Raw genomic sequence first — 20,736 nt, forward strand, 5'->3', positions numbered from 1 at the left:
TATTTAACTCTGTAAACCAAATAAAATTTCGATTTTACCTCATCTAAACTTATATAGCCAAGCCTCAATGAAAAAGGGCCAGCATTGGATAGTGGCAATGTGAGAAATGTGCAATAAAACATCTCCTGTAATATTTATAAAAAAACGCAAAAGTTCTCCTCCATATGCTTTATGAAAAGGAGTCATTGACAATAAGATAAAGGCGAGTTAATTATCACACGTGATGATAAAATATATTCCTCTGCTTGTTAATATCAACATCTAATTAACTAATTTAAGTAAATTAAAAAAATAGTTAAGTAAATATTTGTAATAAATATATATTGTTTTTTCTAAAATATTCTTGCTAATCAAGTGTATGACTGAAAGTAACATGATTACAAGGACTATCTTTAAAAAAAAAGATAAATACGAAAAACCAAGTGAATTGAGATTTTATATTTATGATTAAAATAAAAATCAAACAAGTTATTATATTAGCAGCAGGAAGTAGTTTTTTTTTTTGGTTCATCTCTAATAACAGTTTACACCGTTATCCCATACGTCAATATTTAAACCAACGAGGTTGGATATGGGAAAAGTGATATCCTCCTCGCAGCTTCATAGCGTAAATGAATCAATAGTTGATTTTTTATTAAAAGGGAAACCCCCGTTCAGCGTCTGATAAGGTTAGGACATAGTTGACGCGTAATAAAACGTGGCATGGCGGGTGGCGTACGATTCATTGGTTCACTTTCAAAGGACTTGAAAAAATGTTGGTTCCGCTCCTCAACATAATATTATATGAAAATTTGATTTGATTATGAATAAAATATTGATTCACTTTTTCTTACAACCTTTTCAATATATCTCTATTGGGCAGTATTGGCTGTGAGAGAATTCTCATCAAAATATAGTTGCAATGAAAACACACGTGATTAAAGATAAGAATTTTGAAAAATTAAATATATTTATTACTAAAAACTAACCTAATTAATTTTTTAAAATTAACTGCCTGTCTACTATATTAAGGAAAGGGGGTATTATGTCATTAATATGATGTATGTACCATTCAACTCAACTGATACCAAATATATATCTGAGTTTTTGTTTAAGTAAAATGCTATAAGCATAACCCTCGTGCTCGTAAGCACGATGGGCGTGTGAATTCCTTCACTAGATATATAATGGTTTTTTTTTTTTTGGGGTATGTATACAGCAATGCAACTCCATGTGATTTGAAGCAAATTATAGTTTTCACCTATAATATGCCCCTCAGCCCCTAATTACAATGGCCCCTAATTACAAGGCCTGATATTCAGAGTTGCAATTCCCTGATTATAAAACTCCATTTCAAGTTTTAAAGAGTAATTTAACTTTTTAAGTATTTGTCTAAAATATTGTTACCTCCTTGGTTTTTAATATAAGAACTTATTGGTTTTTATTTTGATCATAAATAAAATACCTCAATTCATTTTGTCTATCATATTTATTCCTTTTTTTAAGATAGTTATTATAATAATAGTAGTTATAACAATATACCTAATTATGAAGACATTTTAAAAAGATAACACTTATTTGTTACAAAAACTAAATTAACTAATTTTTAATATTCAAATTAATTAATTAGTTCTTATATTAAGGATTAGGTGTAATATGCCTTACCAATAATGCCATTTAATGACGTTGGAAAAACAATGGCCTCAAATATAGGATAAAATGGAGATATCAAACAGTTTTTCAACGCCAATTAAATCTAAGTGCTCACTTAATATTGGTGTTTCAATAATGCTGGCAAAAAAATTATCGCTTTTCAATAAAAACCGGGTGGTGTTATAATAAGAGATGGAAAGAATAATGAAAGCAGAATGATGAATTGAATATGTAAAGTTAAGAGAGATAATTATAAGAATGTTTAGATAGAAACAAAATTATAATTTTAAAAATAATTTTATAATATACAAAATAAACATGTAGAATAATTTGTTTCAATTTAAAAAAAATGAAAAACTCACCGATGATATCTAAACACCCTGATATGAAAAATGTAAATTAATGAAAGCAGCAATCTTGACACAACGGTATTTAAAAAGCTGAAATAACTGCTGCATTAAAATAACTAACTTTAACTAACATTTTCTTACACGCGTAAATTTCGTAAAAACTTTTAATAGGGCTGAATAATGAGCGGGGGGGGGCTAACCTGAAGGTTGGCCCATAGCCTGTCCATTTATTCATAAATGGACATGGGCTAACCCATAACCCGGTAGTAGCCCATATAGCCCGTATTAAATGAGTTATGGGACAGTCCATTTGGGACTGACCGGGTTACGGGATAATCTATTTTTTATTTTTTTAATTTTTTCAGTATAGTTATTTTGTATATGTAATCTTATAAGCTATCAATAAATTTTGCATGCTAAATGGCAAATCAAATATAAAATAACATTAACCATATTCAATCACATAACCTCACTTAGATTTGTAAACAATCAAAGTCTGATAAAATCAAAAAAGTAGTTACTAATCATAAAGTCTCATAAACTTTGAAAGTGCCAACTTTTACCTAAAGGATAAAATAAAGGGAAAAACCATATTGAAGATACCTATACTTTTCTTTCAATTTCTAATCTGGTACTATGTGTTTTTTTCCCTTTTAATTAAACATTTAATTTTATCTTTTTAGCAATATTAGCTCTTATAATTTGTTCTATTGACATTTTTAATCTCTACATAAGGATTAATGATGTTAATAGAGGGAAAAAATAAAGATTTAGTTAAGAACAAAAAACACATAGGTACCAAATTGAAAATTAAAAAAATATATAGGTACCTCCAATATAGTTTTCCCTAAAATAAAACTTAAACAAGCATAAAGATTTGATAAAAGATGAATAAGAAAACAATATTATCATTAAATTAAAAATAAAATATTTTAAAAAAATTAAAACTTAAACGGACGGGTATGGGCAGCCCAATACCTTGCCTATAGCCCAACCCGTTTAATGGGCTACCTCGCCCATTTAAGCTCGCCCGTTATAATATATTATTTGAGCTAATTGGACGGGTTAAATGGGTAAAAATTTCATGGGTCATAGACAGGCTAGCGGGTAATGGGTTTGTTGTTCCCTTTACTTTTAAAAGCTTGACCCAATAGCTAGCTTGCAGGGGTGTTTGAATAGAAAACCAAACCTGGTTTCAGAAGTGCTTTTACGGATTACGAAAATAAATATATGGAGGAGGTTACCTCATTTTACGGAAAAGTGATTCTGAAACTTAGGTTTTGGTTTTCCCAAACATCCCTGCGAATAGGAAAGATCTAAAAGATATTTAAATTCTGTTAGTGTCAGAATTTTGATGTGAGACTTCGTATTCATCTCACCTTATATTTTATAAAGTATAAAAAATAAATAAACTGTACACAAATGATAACGTGACCTCATCGCCGCCCAACCTTGGGAAGGGTGTTGACACTGGGGATAACGCCGGGGACCCAGGGTTCTTCTTTTTTTTCCCCCGCCTAACCAAAAACACCAAATGAACTGAATATTGAAAAACATTGAACGTTGAACATTTAATTACTCCCTCCTTCTTATTATAAGAGACAAATAACCAAATTACGTTGATTAAAAAAACAGCTAAAATTAGGTGAGGACAATTAATGTGTAAAAAGTATAATATTTTTTCCAACAATGTCCCTATTAATAAGGAGAGAGTATGAGAGAGAACAATTAAATTATTAAAAGAAAGAGAAGTGAGAGAGAGAGAATATGAGTTGGAGACAAAATAAATAGAGGTAAAATAGGAAATCTAAAAAAAAACTAGAGACAACTTTTAAATGTCTCTTATATATGGAAACATGCTATAAGCATCAAATGTCTCTTATAATAAGGAACGGAGGGAGTATTAAAATTGAAAAATTTGCTGAGAAATCAGAAAGCACTTCAGAGAGAAGTACTGGAGGTACTTGAATAAAAATTAAACTATAAATTTAAAAAAATAATTTAGAGTATACCCCCCAATTTGAAAAAAATTATTTAGAAACACTCTCGAGAACAAACGTCCGACGTCAACTCTGAAATTTGTAGCAGGGAGTGGATGGATCTCGTCATGGGCTATTTGTCAATTTCACATGCGCCTTCCATATCACCATTACTTTATCATATTTACAAGATATTTTTTTTCCTCGCTTGTCCCTTTCACGCAATCAAGCAAAAATAGTATGATCATCTCATCCTTTCCCTGTTCCTATAAGAATCTGCTCAAGTGATCGTTCTCTGCACGCCTTCACTTCATTGCTTCTCAACGTAAAGGAGAGACTGGGAAATGGCTTCCACTCTTTTCACTCTGATTACTTTGTTTCTGGCTTTCTCCGCCCTCTCGCTGCCGGTATATTGTTCGCCTCCTTGTTTCTAAGGGATGACATATAGAAATTTTTATTGTTTGCTGTTTTAGAAGATATTTTTGGGGCTCTGACCATCCGTTTGTATATTTCTATTAGTTGTTCGTAGAAGACATTGAATTCTCTGTTGCTGTTTTTGTTGATGTTTGTTCGCTTGGGGTGGTGTTCATTGTTTTCAATTCTTGCAAATATGATGATTTATTCTTTTGGGTTTTTCCATGGAAATCCGTGCTCTGAAAATTCAGTCTATGGTCCCCATGATATGATGGAACTAGCATAACTGCGCTATATATTTTCTCAGTTGAACATTTCTATTGTGATATTTGAAAAAATGAGATACAAAGAGTTGCTAGATTCGACCTTTTGGAAATTTACCTCGATCTGCTTTGTCGTGGTCGTGGGGTTATGCGTGTTTAACTGAACTTATGGTGCAGTCATGCTTCATTTTCAGTAGATAAAAGGGCAGATACTATAAACTTCCTTCATAGCCATTTATTTCACATCAGACATGCTCTCCTGTGAACTCTTATAGTAAGATTATTCTCTGAATTTGATTGACGATGTTTACCTCGGCAACAGATCATTGAAGCAGAAACAGAAGCAGAAGAACTTGGTAGTCTCAAGCTCAGTTCTCACATCCTCCAGGTGATTTAAATTTTTGCATTTCCAGATCCATTTTGTTCTGTGTTTGTACTAGTACTGTTTTTTATTTTTTATCTTTTGGGCTTGAGAGTGATACTGTGACGAAAATAATTAAAAGAAAGAGCCTGCAGGATGGCAGTCTGGAATATTTTTATCACCAATTTAAGTGCCAACTTGAAATTTTAATATGGATATTATGTATTATTTTTGGTTCAAGCCATGTGATGAATTGTTAAACATCACTTTGCAGGAGTCTATTGTTGAACGGATTAATGGAAATCCAAAAGCAGGGTGGAAGGCTGCCATGAGTCCTCGTTTCTCTAATTACACAGTTAGCTATCAATCTGCACAGCTTTGTTTCTATTTTTTTATCATCAACACCTTTACTGCACATGCTTAGATTATGTACAATGATTGAGATTCTAAGATCTCGGTTTTGTTGCACAGGTTGGACAGTTTAAGCACCTTCTAGGGGTTAAGCAAACACCTAGAAAGGAATTAAGAAGTGCTCCTGTCAAAACTCATCCAAAAGCATTAAAATTGCCAAACAAGTTTGATGCAAGAACAGCTTGGAAGCAGTGTAGCACAATTGGAAGAATTCTAGGTTACCTACTTGCTTCTTCTTGGTTTTCTCTGACTAATTAATTCACATGCAAGAAGTTGCTGACTCTTCTTCTTTGATGAACACATGGGATGTTGAAACAATCTACTAATTAAAGATCAGGTTAGTATCTACTTTTCTCATGGCAACATCTTTTCATATATCAGAAGTTAAAAAAATTCTGAGCTGATCTAGATGATGGTCATTCAGGGTCACTGTGGTTCTTGCTGGGCATTTGGCGCTGTTGAATCATTATCAGATCGTTTCTGCATCCATTTTGGCCTGGTAACCTAAGCTTATTACAGAAATAACATTTCACTTGTTTGCTTATTATGTGTACGATTCTCCATAAATCTATATTTTTATTTGGCAGAATGTGTCACTCTCTGTCAATGACCTTCTCTCGTGCTGTGGATTTTTGTGTGGATCTGGCTGTGATGGAGGTTATCCCCTCAATGCATGGCAATACCTCGTCCGCCAGGGCGTTGTCACTGAAGAGGTAATGAGTTTTCATTTAACCACGGTAGTTCCTCATGGAGGTTGTCCCCTCAAAGTGGTTCTCTGGTTTATATGGAAATGTTATGAATGGAAATCCAAGGATCCTTCTCACTGGGATCTGTTCTCTTATGGATGTTAATGTTCTGTAGAAAACTTTTCTTTTCAACTTGGCCTTGCACTCGTCCTTTTGCACTCTCTTACTATCTGAAATGTTTAAATTTGGCAGTGTGACCCATACTTTGATCAGATTGGTTGTTCTCACCCTGGTTGTGAGCCTGCATATCCAACACCTGTGTGTGTGAGAAAGTGCGTCAATGGTAACCAGCTTTGGAGCCAGTCAAAGCACTATAGTGATAATGCATATAGGGTCAACTCTGATCCCTATGATATCATGGCAGAAGTTTATAAGAATGGGCCGGTTGAGGTCTCTTTCACTGTTTATGAGGTAAGTGAAAGCTTAATGAGCCATATATCATTTGATTGTGCTGCAACTTGCATGAACCAAACATGCTCAGAATCATTGGCTTTTTGAAATACTGGTTCATTTTTTCAAAGCCTGTTGGTCATTTTATATTTTTATGATCATTATGAGATTGAGTAAATTGCATTTTTAAGATATTAAACATGCTTATATACAATAAGCATAGTGACGATGCTTTTTACACTATAAGAAAGAAATTTGTTCCAGAGAGCAGCTATGTATAGCTTCAATGGAATCAAAGTGAGAAAGAGTGGAGATTTGGAGAAAGCACACGATAAGAATATCAAATTGTATTGAGTCTTACATGAAAAAAGTAGTCACCTCAATCCCTGTATATGATGTATCATTAAGAGATGCAAATGAAGAACTGTCTGGTACAGCTGTAGAGGAAAACTGAAAAAAAAAAAAACTTTCTGGCTTTAGAGGAAGCATTATTCAGGCACAGGCTAACGATTTCAAATATGTCAACTTAATATATTGTTGAATTGAAGGAGGGGTTTTATTACATTGGTTATCTTGAAGTGCCTTGCCTTGCCATATATGAGAGGCTGGGATGATGAGAGCAAGAATCATATTGTGCAGGCACTTTTATTGTATACTAGAAACCATGGGTTATGAAACGAGGATGTTCATTTTAGGGTAGCAGTGTGAATGTTGAAGATGTGATGACTGTGGATTGTTTAAGGGCGAAAGGCTTAATTAGGGATTAGTTAAAGCAAATGAAGGGATAATTCAATTGGTGTGTTTTTGGGCAAATTGAACTGTGCGTCTTCTTGCTTTATAAGCTCAAGTGGGTATTGCTCACTTCCCCCTTAGGTCACTTCATAATGCTATTCAGAGTGTTTGGGTCGGTGGCTTTTAATCTTGAGTCTGCTGTCCTGAAAAGAATTGTTCTTCCCTTCTGTTCTCTTCTTCACACATTTTTGGTCTATATTATGCTCCTTTGCGCTTTTGATCGATTCCTTCCATTTGGGCTGGGTTTTTTCCTTGTGTGTTTTTCCCCCTTGTCTCACGGAGTTTTTTCCCCAGTGCTTCTTTTTGCTTGGTTGTTACTTGGGCTGGCTCTTTAAACCTGCAAATACGTGGATGGTGCGGCCCTTGTTGTCTTTGAGGCTAGCATTATGCAGATAGATGTTTACCCAAAAAAGAAAAAAAATTGTGCAGATAGAGGCTTGCTGCTGCTGCAGATTTTCTTGCTACTAAATTTAGTTCTCTGCTGCAGAGGAGTCATTATATGTCGGAGCGCGGGCGACAATAATAAAATACATGTAGTTATACAATATGCATCGAAATGACCTGCTGGTATTTTGGCCAAGAATCCAACACTTCTAGATTAAAAACGGTTTTACAATGCAAACTGGTCTTGCTATGTGCTCCGAGGTTCACAACTCAACACTTAAGCAACTGCAGCTGAATCTATAATTGGATTAGTGGAGAAGGCATGAAAGCTGGCCTCAGTTTGTGATTTATCACTTGGTCTCTTTATGTTATGCGTTATCCTTTCTGGATGAGTTTTCGTCCCCATCATATATGCATTATATAGACCGACTAATGTATGCATTATGCCTGGTTAAGTTCCTTGGGAGAGCCTCTCATTCCTGCTTTCCATTGAACTTTCAGTTAGAAACAAAAATGTTTACCTTTTTGTTTTTAGTTTATGAATTAATGATCATCTTCCCTTGTTCGGCCATGTTATTTCAGGATTTTGCTCACTACAAGTCAGGAGTATACAAACACGTCGCAGGTTACGTGATGGGAGGTCATGCTGTAAAGCTAATTGGGTGGGGAACCACTGATGATGGAGAGGACTATTGGGTACGGTACTTGTCCATTATTGTTGGCCTTTAACTCCTGCTTCATCATATGTTGTCTGTAACTTCCGTATTCACGCTTCACTTTCCTCTCTTTCAGCTTCTCGCGAACCAGTGGAATAGAAGTTGGGGCGATGTAAGTGAAGTATTTTGGTCACCCTTCGATTTGAATTTCACGTAGTCAAATACAATCCTTCACTAATGGCCTAATTTATTTTGAACCGTTAGGATGGTTACTTCAAGATCAGGCGAGGCACAAACGAGTGTGGTATTGAAGAAGAAGTTGTCGCCGGTTTGCCTTCCACTAAAAATCTTGTGTTGGAGGTGGTTGATGTGGACGACGATGCGGTCGTTTCATTCTGAATGTAGATGTTCACTACTTATCGTTATTATTTTATCACATAAATGTTGTGTGCCAATTAAACATGACACAGTATGACGTTGCAATACTACAAGAATGAGCGAACTCTGATTAGCGTAGGATTACTTTCACTGCATCATTCTTGTTCCGTTTTTAGTTTACTTGTGATCATTATGATGATGTGATAGAAATTGAAAATGCGATGCTTGATATTTTTAGAAGTCTGTCCGGTATGAATGTTTAATGGCGTGGCGTGGAGCGTCAGGAAGGAAAGAAAGTGAAGTGAAGGCTGGATTCTTGCTTGTGATTTTTTTACAACATGGGTAAAAAAAGATGAAGTGTCGTTTTATTACATTTCTACTAGGATTAATTTTTTCTAATAAAACGAGATGAAAAGGACTTTTTTTTAATGCAATGAAAAGGACTAGTTAATCATTTAATATTTCTCGAATTTAATAAAATTAATATGTGATATTTTAATCAAATGTATACAGCACGAGATGTGTCTAGGGATGCGCTCATAATTACTCCCGTTCCTTATTATAAGAGACGAATAACCGAATTGCGTTGATAAAAAAAACAATTAAAATTAGTTAAGAACAATTAATGTGCAAAAAGTATAATTTTTTTTTCCAAAAATGCCCTCATTAATAAGGAGAGAGAGCATGAGAGAGAACAATAGTAAATTCTTAAAAGAAAGAGAAGTGGGAAGGAGAGAGAGTGTGAGTTGGAGACAATAAATATGGGTAAAATAGAAAATTAACATAAAAAAATAGAGACAACTTTTAAGTGTCTCTTATATTTAAGAACATACTATAAGCATCAAATGTCTCTTATAATAAGAAACGGAGGGAGTATTAAGAAAGTAGTGTAAAATTCTTGAAACCCCCGGGGCCGCCGCCTCTGCCCCTCCCAGAAATAAAAAGGAGTAACGGTTTCGCTGGTCTAAATCAAAATGTGACATCCGTAATGGGACAAGGGTTTGAAACTAACACCAAGAAAGAAAAGCGAACACGATTAACAATAATGATTGGTGATGAATTAAACTCTCCATAAAATCAGATGATCACGCAAAATATAAATTAGATATGACTAGCAAAATATTTTGATAAAAATTTTTTGTTATCGCCTAGCTAATGAGAAGCGAACAAACGACTGCACTTTTTTCACTATGTAATTCAACATTTTCAGGCAAAAGGCGTCGCAAAACATGCTTTATCTTTGTTTTCAATCGAATAAAAAGATGTAAAAAATAAATAATTTTAGGGGAAAAAAAAAGCTACAAGTACTTGGCCCCATCAGCCATCACCATGCCTCTCACATGTTATTTTATAAATTCTTTCCTCTGTTTTCTTAAGTTCGTCAATCACCTGGGTATAATAATGCAATCTATTAGGTGTTGATTACTGTTAGTAATTAGCATAATAGATTTTTATGATTTTTTTTCTTTTGGTCAACTATTTTTTGGCCTGACTTTTGGTCATAAGTAGTGCTAGTTTGTGAAATTAACCGTCAATTTGAAGATTTATAAATTTTTTTCCCCTAAATTTTTTACTGCTATCTCACAACGCCACATTGACCTTGAGGTGGGCCCCAGAAAGTGCCCCGTCAACCTTCTCAGTTCCCAGATTCGCTAATCCGATTGTCATATCTTGCACGTTTGTTTTTCCTCTCCTTTTTTTGTTTTGTTTGTTTCCGCGTTCTTCAGTCCACGCAGTCTACTCCTCTACGAGGAACGGAGGAAATCCTGTTACTCGGAGATTATTGCCATCTCCTTTCTGTGGTCAGCATTATGTTTGGGACAGAACCGTATAAAGAGGATAATCCCCCTCTCACCCAAGGGTAGGTGGCGACTGTTGATGGGGGCTTGGGCATCTTTCCCACAGAGGTCCCCTACTGGCTAGAAGAATATTCACAGCATGCCCCCTCCGAATTTAGGGCTATCTAATTAAAAAAACTTGTCTTAACTCATTTTTATAATTATACTCGTATTAAAGATTCGCATTCCCGTTCATCTTTTTTGAGGGAGGAGAATATATAGAGGAAGGAAAGTTGTTTTTCCTTGTTCCTGTCGTCTGGGAAATAAGCGTCAGGAGTCTGAGTTTTTGCAGAAACTCCTTTCAGGCAGAAGAAGGGAGTTATCCTGAAATTATTCTAAAATTGTGGGAACTGGACAGCTGATGACCCTCTAGCGTCAGAATGAAGTGACAAGAAGTCGTCTTTGCCTGTTTGTTGGACTTTCTATCTACCTCCTCACGTTTCTTCAGCGAACATCACAACCATAACTCGTATAATCCTTCGTTCTTCTGTCCTGCAATTGATTATTTCTCCTCGCATGCTGCATTTTGGCTCTTTCGAACTTGTGAATATCATGGGTCACAGACGAAGGTGAATTGCTGAGAATAGAGAGAACTCGAAATTCAGTAAATATAGGACCTCCTGTTTGCGATATGGTGTTTGTGTTTACGTGAGTGATACTGGCACAGTCAGGAGTAGCAGGAATTCTATAAAGGTAAAAGATGTCGATAGCGAAGGTGCCGGAACAAGTGATGAAGTTGAGGGGAGGATCGGTGCTGGGAAAGAAGACCATTCTGAAAAGCGACCATTTCCCTGGTTGCCAGAACAAACGCTTGTCTCCTCAGATTGAAGGCGCTCCGAATTATCGTCAGGTCTTAATATTTGTTCTCTTTCTTTCTTTCTTCTTATTTCCTTGGTGCTTGTTAGCTTTATGGACTGGTTTCAACTGGAGTCATCGCTCAATGATGTCTAACGCACCATTGGGTTAATATTTTAAATACTCGGGTCTGTAATTCTACATGTGGTTATGTATTTGAAAATTAATTAGCCACTCTATCTCCCCTGCTTTTGGCTTTTTCGAAACTTAGTCTTCTACTTTTCTTCGACCTTTTGAGCATATCTTGTGTCCGATTTTGAACGGCGCTATAACTGGGGTTTACAGCATCCTCTTGGCTTCCGAACTGAAAAAAGCCCCATACTCTTGCATTAGATATTAACGCTGCTCAACCTATAACTTTCTGGTTCACGCCATATTTTTTTTACTGGCTCGCGATTCCTTGCCTTTTTTCATGTTTAATGTTTTCGTTTTTGTTGATTACTGTTGTCAGGCTGACTCATTACATGTTCACGGGGTTGCAATCCCAACATTTGATGGAATCCGAAATGTTCTGAACCATATTGGTGCTCAAAAAGAAGGGAAGAGGGTGCAAGTTCTTTGGATTAACCTTCGTGAAGAACCGGTATGCTTGTTTTCTTGTAGATATCTGATATATCGGTTCCTTAGCTTCCAAATATGCCTTAGGACTCATGCTCCAGTTGGTCCTGTGAATATCCAATTTTTTCTACCAATGAAGCTATGGAAACCTTTTGTTCTCTTCCCTGTCATTCGGAGAATTTCAGCTAAATTCGTGTCTCAAAAATATACAGGCTACATTCCTTGATTTCTGTGTCAACCTATGGAATAATGGAAACGTTGTGAAATTTTCTAAGTGATAACCACTATACATGACGCTCTGGAATCCACTTTCTGGCTGACACTTTACACTCTAAAATTTTATTTTAACTCCTGATGACTATTGTTCTTGTGATATTTTCCAAACTATCTTTTTTATAAACTTCCTCTTCATTCTTGTTGAAATCAGGTTGTGTACATTAATGGGCGACCCTTTGTTTTGCGTGATGTGGAAAGGCCATTTTCTAACCTTGAGTATACGGTATGCTTATTGTGTAATTAACTTTCGAGTTGAACTAAGAACTCTAATTTATAGCTAATGCATCTTATCTTTTTACTGTTGTGTGATCTTGTACTTAATCAGGGAATAAACAGGGAAAGGGTTGAACAAATGGAAGCTCGTTTGAAAGAAGATATCCTAGTCGAAGCAAGAAGGTACTTTTTTGTTCCATCTAATCTATCAAATGCAGCTAATAGTTCTCTTTATTTTTTTTATAGTCCTATCGTGCATGATAACCAATCTTATTTGCGCATTGACATAACAGATATGGAAATAAGATCCTTGTGACTGATGAACTGCCAGATGGCCAGATGGTGGACCAGTGGGAACAAGTATCGTGTAATTCAGTGAAACCGCCCCTAGAGGTAAAGCAAAACATTGTTGACGATAGGGTGAGGCTAGTCCATAAATTTTCTGAAAAACATGCATCAGAGTTGTTTATTTGCTGTAGGTGTATGAGGAATTGCAAGCAGAGGGATACCATGTTGATTATGAACGTGTTCCTATAACTGACGAAAAATCACCAAAAGAGCTGGATTTTGACTTTTTGGTGAGCTTTAACTATTTGTTTCAGCGAAAACCTTTGCATAAGTTGTGAACAAGGCAGTTATCAGTGATCCTGCTTTGACTTTATCTGTCATTGTATACGAAGTGTAATGCCTTCTGGAAATATATTTTTATGTACAAAAGTGTTGAGTGGTCAAATTTTCTTCTTTATTGTCTTGTCTAAGAGCTAAGAGCTTCTGTTGAAAATTGCTTAGATGCCTAGAATCTTTAATTTGGAATAACAGTTATTAGCCAAAAAAATTTCACTCATAATTTCCTGAAACCTATGTTATCACTCAGCCATTCTTCATTGTGATTTAGGTCCATAAAATCTCTCAAGCTGATGTAAATACAGAAATCATTTTTAATTGTCAAATGGGCCGTGGACGAACTACAACAGGAATGGTCATTGCTACTCTAATTTACCTCAACCGAATTGGAGCCTCAGGTAATCTTTTTCCTTGCCCCTGTCAATTTTTATGATTTTTTTTTTGGGGGAAATACACCATTCTAGGTCCCTAAAGGTTTCATTTTTGTTCATATCATTGCTAGGCTTCGGGACCAAAATCTAGCCCATGACCATGAAGTTGTTTGAGTGTATAATAGTATGGATATGGATGGAAGAATGAGTCTAACAAATAACCTAAGAGTATTGACCTATTCTGTGATGGAGAGAAGCTCAATGCCATCATGTCGAAGATGCTGACCTAAATTATTTATTTGCATTCATTTGTCGTCAATGTTTTCTATTTATACTTGATCCATGTACTATTACTAGCTTCTTTCTGTTCTTATAATAATTCACCTCTCTTATAATACAAGACATGCATGCGCTTGTAGGACACTTTCTTTATATATAAATTTGGGATTACTGTACTGAAAGTCCTTGCTATAAGCGTTTGGAAGGGCATTGTTTGCGACTAAAGTTTGACTTACTAATTTTAATGTAGTCTTGTTACATTTTTGTTTAGTTTGATCCTGGGGGTAACTATTGAAATTCCTTTTTAATATTATCATAATACATGATTTTTAGGTATTCCGAGGAGCGATTCTGTCGGTCAGATTTCTCAGTATGCCACTAATGTGGCTGATCATTTACCTGACTCAGAGGACACAGTTCGCGGGGGAGAATATGCAGTCATAAGAAGTCTGATTCGTGTATTAGAGGTATTGGTATCAACTTTGTGTTTCTTTAAGAAGATGTAGCATAAGTTTTATTAGGCCTAATGAGAGCATGTGCTTTTTAGGGTGGTGTTGAGGGGAAGAGACAAGTGGACAAAGTTATCGATAAGTGTGCCTCAATGCAGGTACCTAATATTCAATGACTCTAATCCTGTGTTACTAAGCTGGTTATGTGTACTTTGATGCTACGATTTCCTTTTCTATGATTTTGTAGTGTTTGATTTCACATTTCAGCATAAAATGCCTCACTTTATATTTGACCTAATTCTACTTCAGAATTTGCGTGAAGCAATTGCCACCTATCGCAACAGCATTCTGCGACAACCAGATGAAAAGAAGAGGGAGTCATCGCTTTCTTTTTTCGTGGAGTACCTGGAGAGATACTACTTCTTAATATGTTTTGCTGTATACATTCATTCAGAAAGGGCTGCACTTAATTCTGATTTTGCCAGTCACAGCAGTTTTGCTGACTGGATGAGAGCTAGGCCGGAACTGTACAGTATTATTCGGAGGTAAGAATATTAATGATTGTGTGAAGTTGAAGTTTTGTTATTTCTTTTCCTTCGTCAGGAATGGGACCCGACCTCAAATTTTGGTACTTGTGATGAGGGATTCTTGGTATTAATATTGCTTTTCAGCCCAAATTTAATCATCAACACGGTCTTTATCATTAAGTTTTTCTATGTGCTACTGCGATTTTATGATTCTCATGAGCTTTTTGAAGATTTCTATCGTGAATTGTGATTCTACTTCAGCGAGTCAAGATTGATTGTCTCCCATGTCAAGTTGGCTCATGCGAAAAAATTGATTTGGACATTACATGTTGATTCCATTCCACCCTGTTGCCGTGAAAAGGCATGGTTTTGGTCCTGTTATTACTGTTGCTTTTCATTTGTTAAGCATCAAGAGGCACAATGGGTTTGACTCCCTGCAAGATATCAAGTTCTCTAACATTTTAGGTGTTTTGGGCTACTATTCACCAAGTTGCTAGATATAGTTTGAGTTTGCTTTGCGGTTTAATCTTATTTAACATTCACCTGGACCATGTCATCATTTTCTTCTAAAAATTTTGTACTGTATAAATCGGACATACATATATATCAATTGGATTTCTGTCTGTAATATGATTTGATAACTTTCTTGATTTTATGGATGTTGGTACTCGGTATATATATAACATTTATTTCTTACCACTTTCAAGCATTGCAGGTTGCTCAGGAGAGATCCAATGGGTGCGCTTGGATATTCCAGTTTGAAGCCATCTCCAAAGAAGATAGCTGAATCTGCTGATGGCCGCCCTTCTGAGATGGGTGTGGTTGCCGCTTTGAGAAATGGCGAAGTTCTTGGTAGTCGAACTGTTCTAAAAAGTGATCACTGTCCTGGTTGCCAAAACCCAAGTTTACCAGAGAGAGTGGAGGGGGCACCAAATTTCAGAGAAGTTCCTGACTTTCCGGTCTTTGGTGTGGCAAACCCAACCATTGATGGTATTCGATCTGTTATTCGTAGGATTGGTAGCTCTAAAGGGGGACGCCCTGTACTATGGCATAATATGAGGGAAGAACCTGTTATATACATTAATGGGAAACCATTTGTTCTCCGGGAACTTGAAAGACCATACAAAAACATGTTGGAGTACACGGTAAAGACATTTTTTTACATATAATTTCGTTATACTTCTGAGTTGAAGAAGCACTTGTTCTGCATTGGAGATATGATTTCTTCTTTCAGGGAATTGATCGTGACAGAGTGGAGAAAATGGAAGCTCGGTTGAAAGAAGATATTCTACGAGAAGCTGAACACTATGGCAGTGCTGTATTGGTTATTCACGAAGCAGATCAGGGGCAAATATTTGATGCTTGGGAGCATGTCACATCTCATTCAATTCAAACCCCACTTGAAGTTTTTAAAAGCCTGCAGGCTGATGGTTTTCCCATCAAGTACGCACGTGTGCCCATCACTGATGGTAAAGCTCCTAAAAGTTCTGACTTTGACACAATGGCTGTTAATATAGCATCTTCTCCGAAGGACACTGCTTTTGTTTTCAACTGTCAGGTTACCTTTTAACCTTTCTATGATGTTCTTTTTATGGAGATGTTCATTCTGTGTATTTGTCCATTTACATTGGTTTTGATTATTTTCCTCTGGCCCCTCCCCTCTTTATTATAATGTTTCATTTACATACAGATGGGTAGAGGTAGGACAACCACTGGCACTGTCATAGCTTGCCTTGTTAAACTTAGAATTAATTATGGGAGGCCCATCAAAATCCTGGTTGACAACTTGGGCGTGGCCCATCAAGAAGTGAATGGTGGTTTCTCAAGTGCAGATGAAACAGGGGTTGACATTAATGCATTAACCTCTGATGCTTCTCTAATTAAAATGGATGAGAAACAAAGTCATGTGTTTGGTATTAATGACATTCTCTTGTTATGGAAGATAACAACATTATTTGATAATGGCGTGGAATGTCGGGAGGCCTTAGATGCTATTATTGATAGATGTTCTGCACTTCAAAACATACGCCAAGCTGTTCTGCAATACAGAAGAGTATTCAATCGACAGCATGTTGAGCCTAGAGTAAGGAGAGTGGCCTTGAATCGAGGTGCTGAGTACCTGGAACGGTACTTCCGCCTCATTGCTTTTGCAGCATATCTTGGAAGCGAAGCTTTTGATGGTTTTTGTGGACAAGGAGAATCCAAAATGACATTTAAGACCTGGTTGCACAGGAGGCCAGAGGTGCAGGCTATGAAATGGAGCATCAGACTGAGACCAGGACGATTATTCTCTGTTCCGGTAAATTTTTTGTACTTTTTTGTTGATGACCTTCCACTGGATCTGATTAAATTTCTTCCTTAACGCTAACTTAATATGTAGGAAGGGCTGAGAGCACCACAAGAGTCTCAGCATGGAGATGCAGTAATGGAGGCAATTGTCAAGGACCGGAATGGTTCTGTTTTGGGGAAAGGCTCCATACTAAAAATGTATTTCTTTCCTGGTCAGAGAACTTCCAGCCACATCCAAATACATGGTGCACCGAATGTTTACAAGGTATGTTTACATATATATGTACTGCTAAAGAAACTGACTATCATCAAATTTGTGATGCCAGAGAATAAGGCTACACGTCCAGTGGGGACCTACAGGATCATCCAAGTGTAGGTAGAATTAGCATCTCCAATATGTTTTCTGGCATGAATTTATTTGGTGAAAATGTATTCCATGCAGCTAGCATTGCAATTTGATTTAGTTGTTTCCTATCTTCTTATTGGACAATTTCATGTAATTTTGTTTCTTCATCTGTCCCTTGGATGATGCTTCAATATTGAGTATTTGTTCCTGACTATAGAGTCAGATATAGAGTATCCCTGAAAACATGTGAATCTTATTATTGTTTTCTTCAATACATGGGCACATAAGTTCTTGTATCTATTTATCTCATTTTTCAGCCTGGGACTAAGCTTTACATTGATGTAATCAGACTAATTTTATTCATAAAGCGCATGGCTAAAAGTTTGACAACGAAGCCACAGGAGAAACTCTAATTAGGTTATGCTTACTCACATATACTGAGCCATTGTCTTGTGGTTTGAGCGTTCGACAGTGAAGGGCTTTCAGAACACTTTGTTCAATTTTTTTAATGTTGCGCTCACATGTGCCTTTCTTATTATTTAATAATTGAAGAGCTCTTTTGTGTTATTATCAATTAATATATACCGTGTCTTAAATTTGGGAAATGTTATTATGCATGCCTGAAACATCATTCCTTCAGGTTGATGAATACCCCGTATATAGCATGGCAACTCCAACCATCTCTGGTGTCAAGGAGATGCTAGCATATTTAGGTGCTAAGCCTAAATCAGGAGCTTCAGAAGCTGCAATTTCTCAAAAAGTTGTATTGACTGATCTGAGGGAGGAAGCAGTTGTTTATTTTGATGGTACTCCCTTCGTCTGGCGGGAGTTGAACAAACCTGTTGATACACTCAAGCATGTGGGAATCACTGGTCCTGTGGTGTGTCATCTTGTGCAATAGAGTGACTATTGAAACATAACTCAAAAGTTCATATGCTGCTGAACTCATGATAACTGTAATGCAGGTGGAGCACATGGAGGCACGGCTAAAAGAAGATATAATTTCTGAGATTAGAAAGTCTGGTGGGCGAATGCTATTACATCGTGAGGATTATAACCCTTCAACTAATCAGTCTGGTGTGGTTGGATACTGGGAAAACATTTCAGTAGATGATGTCAAGACACCTTCAGAAGTTTATTCATCTTTGAAAAACGATGGATATGATATTGTCTACCGAAGGATTCCATTAACGAGAGAGAGAGATGCCACAGCCTGTGACATAGATGCAATTCAGTATTGTGAAGATGAGTAAGTGTCCATACATAATAATATATATCCTAAGTACGCCTACGGTCTTTAATATAAGACCCATTTAATAATTTGATTAGATTAAGTAAGTTAGATAAGCTAGTTAATTATAAGAAATGTGATACGTTTTTTCTAAAATATCATGATCATCTTTCTTAATATCCCATCTTCCTTTTCTACTTGATTATGGTTGAGAGAGTATTTATAAGGGTAATTTAGAGAAAATTGATAAATATGAGAAATGGGTCTTATATTTAGGACCAAAACTAACTTAACAATTAGGTCCTATATTAAGGACCAGAGGAGTATCAAAGAATTTTTCATTGCATCGGCTGTGCCAATTAAATAGCAGTCAAATGCTAAATTGAGAACCATTCCATCTTGTGGCTGTTAAATTAACATATATAGGGGGCTTCTTCTTTGGTTTCCAAAATGCAGTTAACAAATTTTTTGAATGGTTTATCATTAATTCCGGGTTCTCACTGATGAGTTGAGGGAGGTACATGGATTTACGTAATTTTTTGCCCCGTGTTTTCTGCTATGTCTGAAAACAGTATTGTTGATACATTAGTCTTTTTATCTCCTAAAACAAATAATATTTTTTAAAGCTCCCTTGCTTTGTCATAGCTCTGCAGGTAGTTACCTATTCTTGTCGCACACAGGTTTTGGTGGAGTTGCATATGCAATGGCGATCATGTGTATTAAACTAGGAGCAGCTACAAACTTGGAATCTAAAATCTCGCGACCGTTGTATGGTCCTCACATGGATCCAATGCTTCAAGAGAACATGCCTTCCCGAGCTTCTAATGAAGAGGCATTTAGGATGGGTGACTATCGTGACATATTAAGCCTAACTAGAGTACTTATACGTGGTCCCCAAAGCAAAGCAGATGTTGACATTATTATTGAAAGGTAAGTCAGCCAAGTTTGAGAATCCATTCTCTTGCTTTATGATATTGCCTCAAGAGAATGTGTTCGACTTCAAAACAGAGATTGCAATTTTGGGTGTAGAGAAATGTATCATTGAGTAGCTCTAAAAATATACGAGTTTGTTACCATTTTACTCTTCCAAGGAAAATGATCTGTCAACGCTAATTGAGTATTTGTTGAATAGGTGTGCCGGGGCAGGACATTTGCGGAATGATATTATGTATTATAGGAAAGAATTTGAGAAGTTTACTGATGGCGATGACGAGGAACGCGCTCATCTAATGGACATGGGTGTCAAGGCTCTGAGGTATGCTTACGACTGAGATGCTTTCTTGTCACTCAAATTGAACTCTCGGACTTCTGTAATAGGTGATAGGCCTTTTTTAGAACTCGTTGTCTAGAAGTTATTTTTTGAATTCTCCATTCTTATTAATTTATTTGCTTTCAGACATGATTTTGGAGAAAATTATACTACTCATGGATGTCAGTGGAAGTTACGTTGATTATGTATAGCTTAGGATGTAACCATTTTCTTCTCCCTTCATCTGCAGGCGGTATTTTTTCCTTATCACATTCAGATCCTACCTTTACTGCACCTCTCCTGCCAAGATGGAATTTGCTGCATGGATGGGTGCAAGACCTGAGCTTGGTCATTTATGTAGCAATCTCAGAATCGATCAATAATGCTGCAAGGCTTTTCCATATATATATATATATATTATATATATATAATGTATAGTTGTCACAGTTGCCCTGTCTATACATCCTCAACCCGTTTTGGTCTTACGAAGGCCGTAAATGTAGTAGGTGCTTACAAGTTTGTCAACTCTTTTGGTTAGAACTTTTAGAACCACAGTACCCTGTTATCAAACCTAGTCTAGCCTTGTTCGATATCACGGGAATATGGCTTAAAATAAGCTACTAAAATCAGCCATTTCTATTCCGATCGCTTAGGCGAGATGGCTTGCGTCAGAACAAGGGCATGGTCGCCCAGGAAATTGTTCATCTGGTACCCAGAAGCCAGTTGCATTATATAAGGGTTTTATATGTCTCATTTCTAAATTGTATTCCGATTTCTGTATATTTTTGTTTACGATCTCTAGGTGTCGTCCTTTGTTATAACTATGATTGTAATAGGGCTGCTAGGAGAAGACTTAGCTATAATGACTGATCCAG

The 20,736-nt window shown here is 36.3% G+C and overlaps 2 protein-coding genes across 6 annotated transcripts; both read left to right on the plus strand.

The window, feature by feature from the left end:
* Positions 1-4,236: 4,236 nt before the first annotated feature.
* On the plus strand, positions 4,237-8,999 carry LOC114728254 (cathepsin B-like protease 2). The gene is made up of 11 exons (XM_028915131.1): positions 4,237-4,368; positions 4,961-5,026; positions 5,274-5,354; positions 5,471-5,627; positions 5,743-5,747; positions 5,835-5,909; positions 5,998-6,123; positions 6,349-6,567; positions 8,305-8,418; positions 8,515-8,550; positions 8,643-8,999. Exons 1-11 carry the CDS (start codon positions 4,306-4,308, stop codon positions 8,775-8,777), a joined length of 1,077 nt encoding a protein of 358 aa, XP_028770964.1. The 5' UTR covers positions 4,237-4,305; the 3' UTR covers positions 8,778-8,999.
* A 1,652-nt stretch (positions 9,000-10,651) lies between these two features.
* LOC114728244 (paladin) lies at positions 10,652-20,653 on the plus strand. 5 transcript variants are annotated; one of them, XR_003738654.1, is made up of 19 exons: positions 10,654-11,444; positions 11,901-12,032; positions 12,435-12,506; positions 12,609-12,679; positions 12,790-12,889; positions 12,976-13,074; positions 13,392-13,518; positions 14,104-14,237; positions 14,318-14,377; positions 14,529-14,764; positions 15,462-15,891; positions 15,981-16,304; positions 16,437-17,045; positions 17,127-17,300; positions 18,022-18,261; positions 18,347-18,630; positions 19,293-19,542; positions 19,745-19,867; positions 20,112-20,653. XR_003738654.1 is itself a non-coding variant. In XM_028915116.1 (19 exons), exons 1-19 carry the CDS (start codon positions 11,295-11,297, stop codon positions 20,061-20,063), a joined length of 3,705 nt encoding a protein of 1,234 aa, XP_028770949.1. In that variant the 5' UTR covers positions 10,670-11,294; the 3' UTR covers positions 20,064-20,082. The 5 variants fall into 5 exon arrangements, 4 of the variants coding, with proteins under 4 accessions (XP_028770950.1, XP_028770951.1, XP_028770949.1 ...); XM_028915116.1 differs by lacking the exon at positions 20,112-20,653 and adding an exon at positions 20,009-20,082 and having other exon boundaries at positions 10,670-11,444; positions 19,258-19,542; XM_028915115.1 differs by having other exon boundaries at positions 10,672-11,444; positions 19,258-19,542.
* Positions 20,654-20,736: the final 83 nt, after the last annotated feature.

This window comes from Neltuma alba, unplaced genomic scaffold (genome assembly GCF_004799145.2).
Source record: "Neltuma alba isolate B1F8T4 unplaced genomic scaffold, ASM479914v2 tig00012527_pilon, whole genome shotgun sequence".
NCBI classification, from domain to species: domain Eukaryota; kingdom Viridiplantae; phylum Streptophyta; class Magnoliopsida; order Fabales; family Fabaceae; genus Neltuma; species Neltuma alba.

Excerpts from the sequence above, each read along its gene's own strand:
- LOC114728254 (XM_028915131.1), top strand. The coding sequence starts at position 4,306 with ATGGCTTCCACTCTTTTCACTCTGATTACTTTGTTTCTGGCTTTCTCC. Across the intron at positions 5,355-5,470 it reads CTCGTTTCTCTAATTACACA|GTTGGACAGTTTAAGCACCT; the intron begins GTTAGCTATCAA and ends TTTGTTGCACAG. Across the intron at positions 6,568-8,304 it reads TCTCTTTCACTGTTTATGAG|GATTTTGCTCACTACAAGTC; the intron begins GTAAGTGAAAGC and ends ATGTTATTTCAG.
- LOC114728244 (XM_028915115.1), top strand. The coding sequence starts at position 11,295 with ATGTCGATAGCGAAGGTGCCGGAACAAGTGATGAAGTTGAGGGGAGGA. Across the intron at positions 14,765-15,461 it reads CTGTACAGTATTATTCGGAG|GTTGCTCAGGAGAGATCCAA; the intron begins GTAAGAATATTA and ends CAAGCATTGCAG. Across the intron at positions 18,262-18,346 it reads TGGGAATCACTGGTCCTGTG|GTGGAGCACATGGAGGCACG; the intron begins GTGTGTCATCTT and ends ACTGTAATGCAG.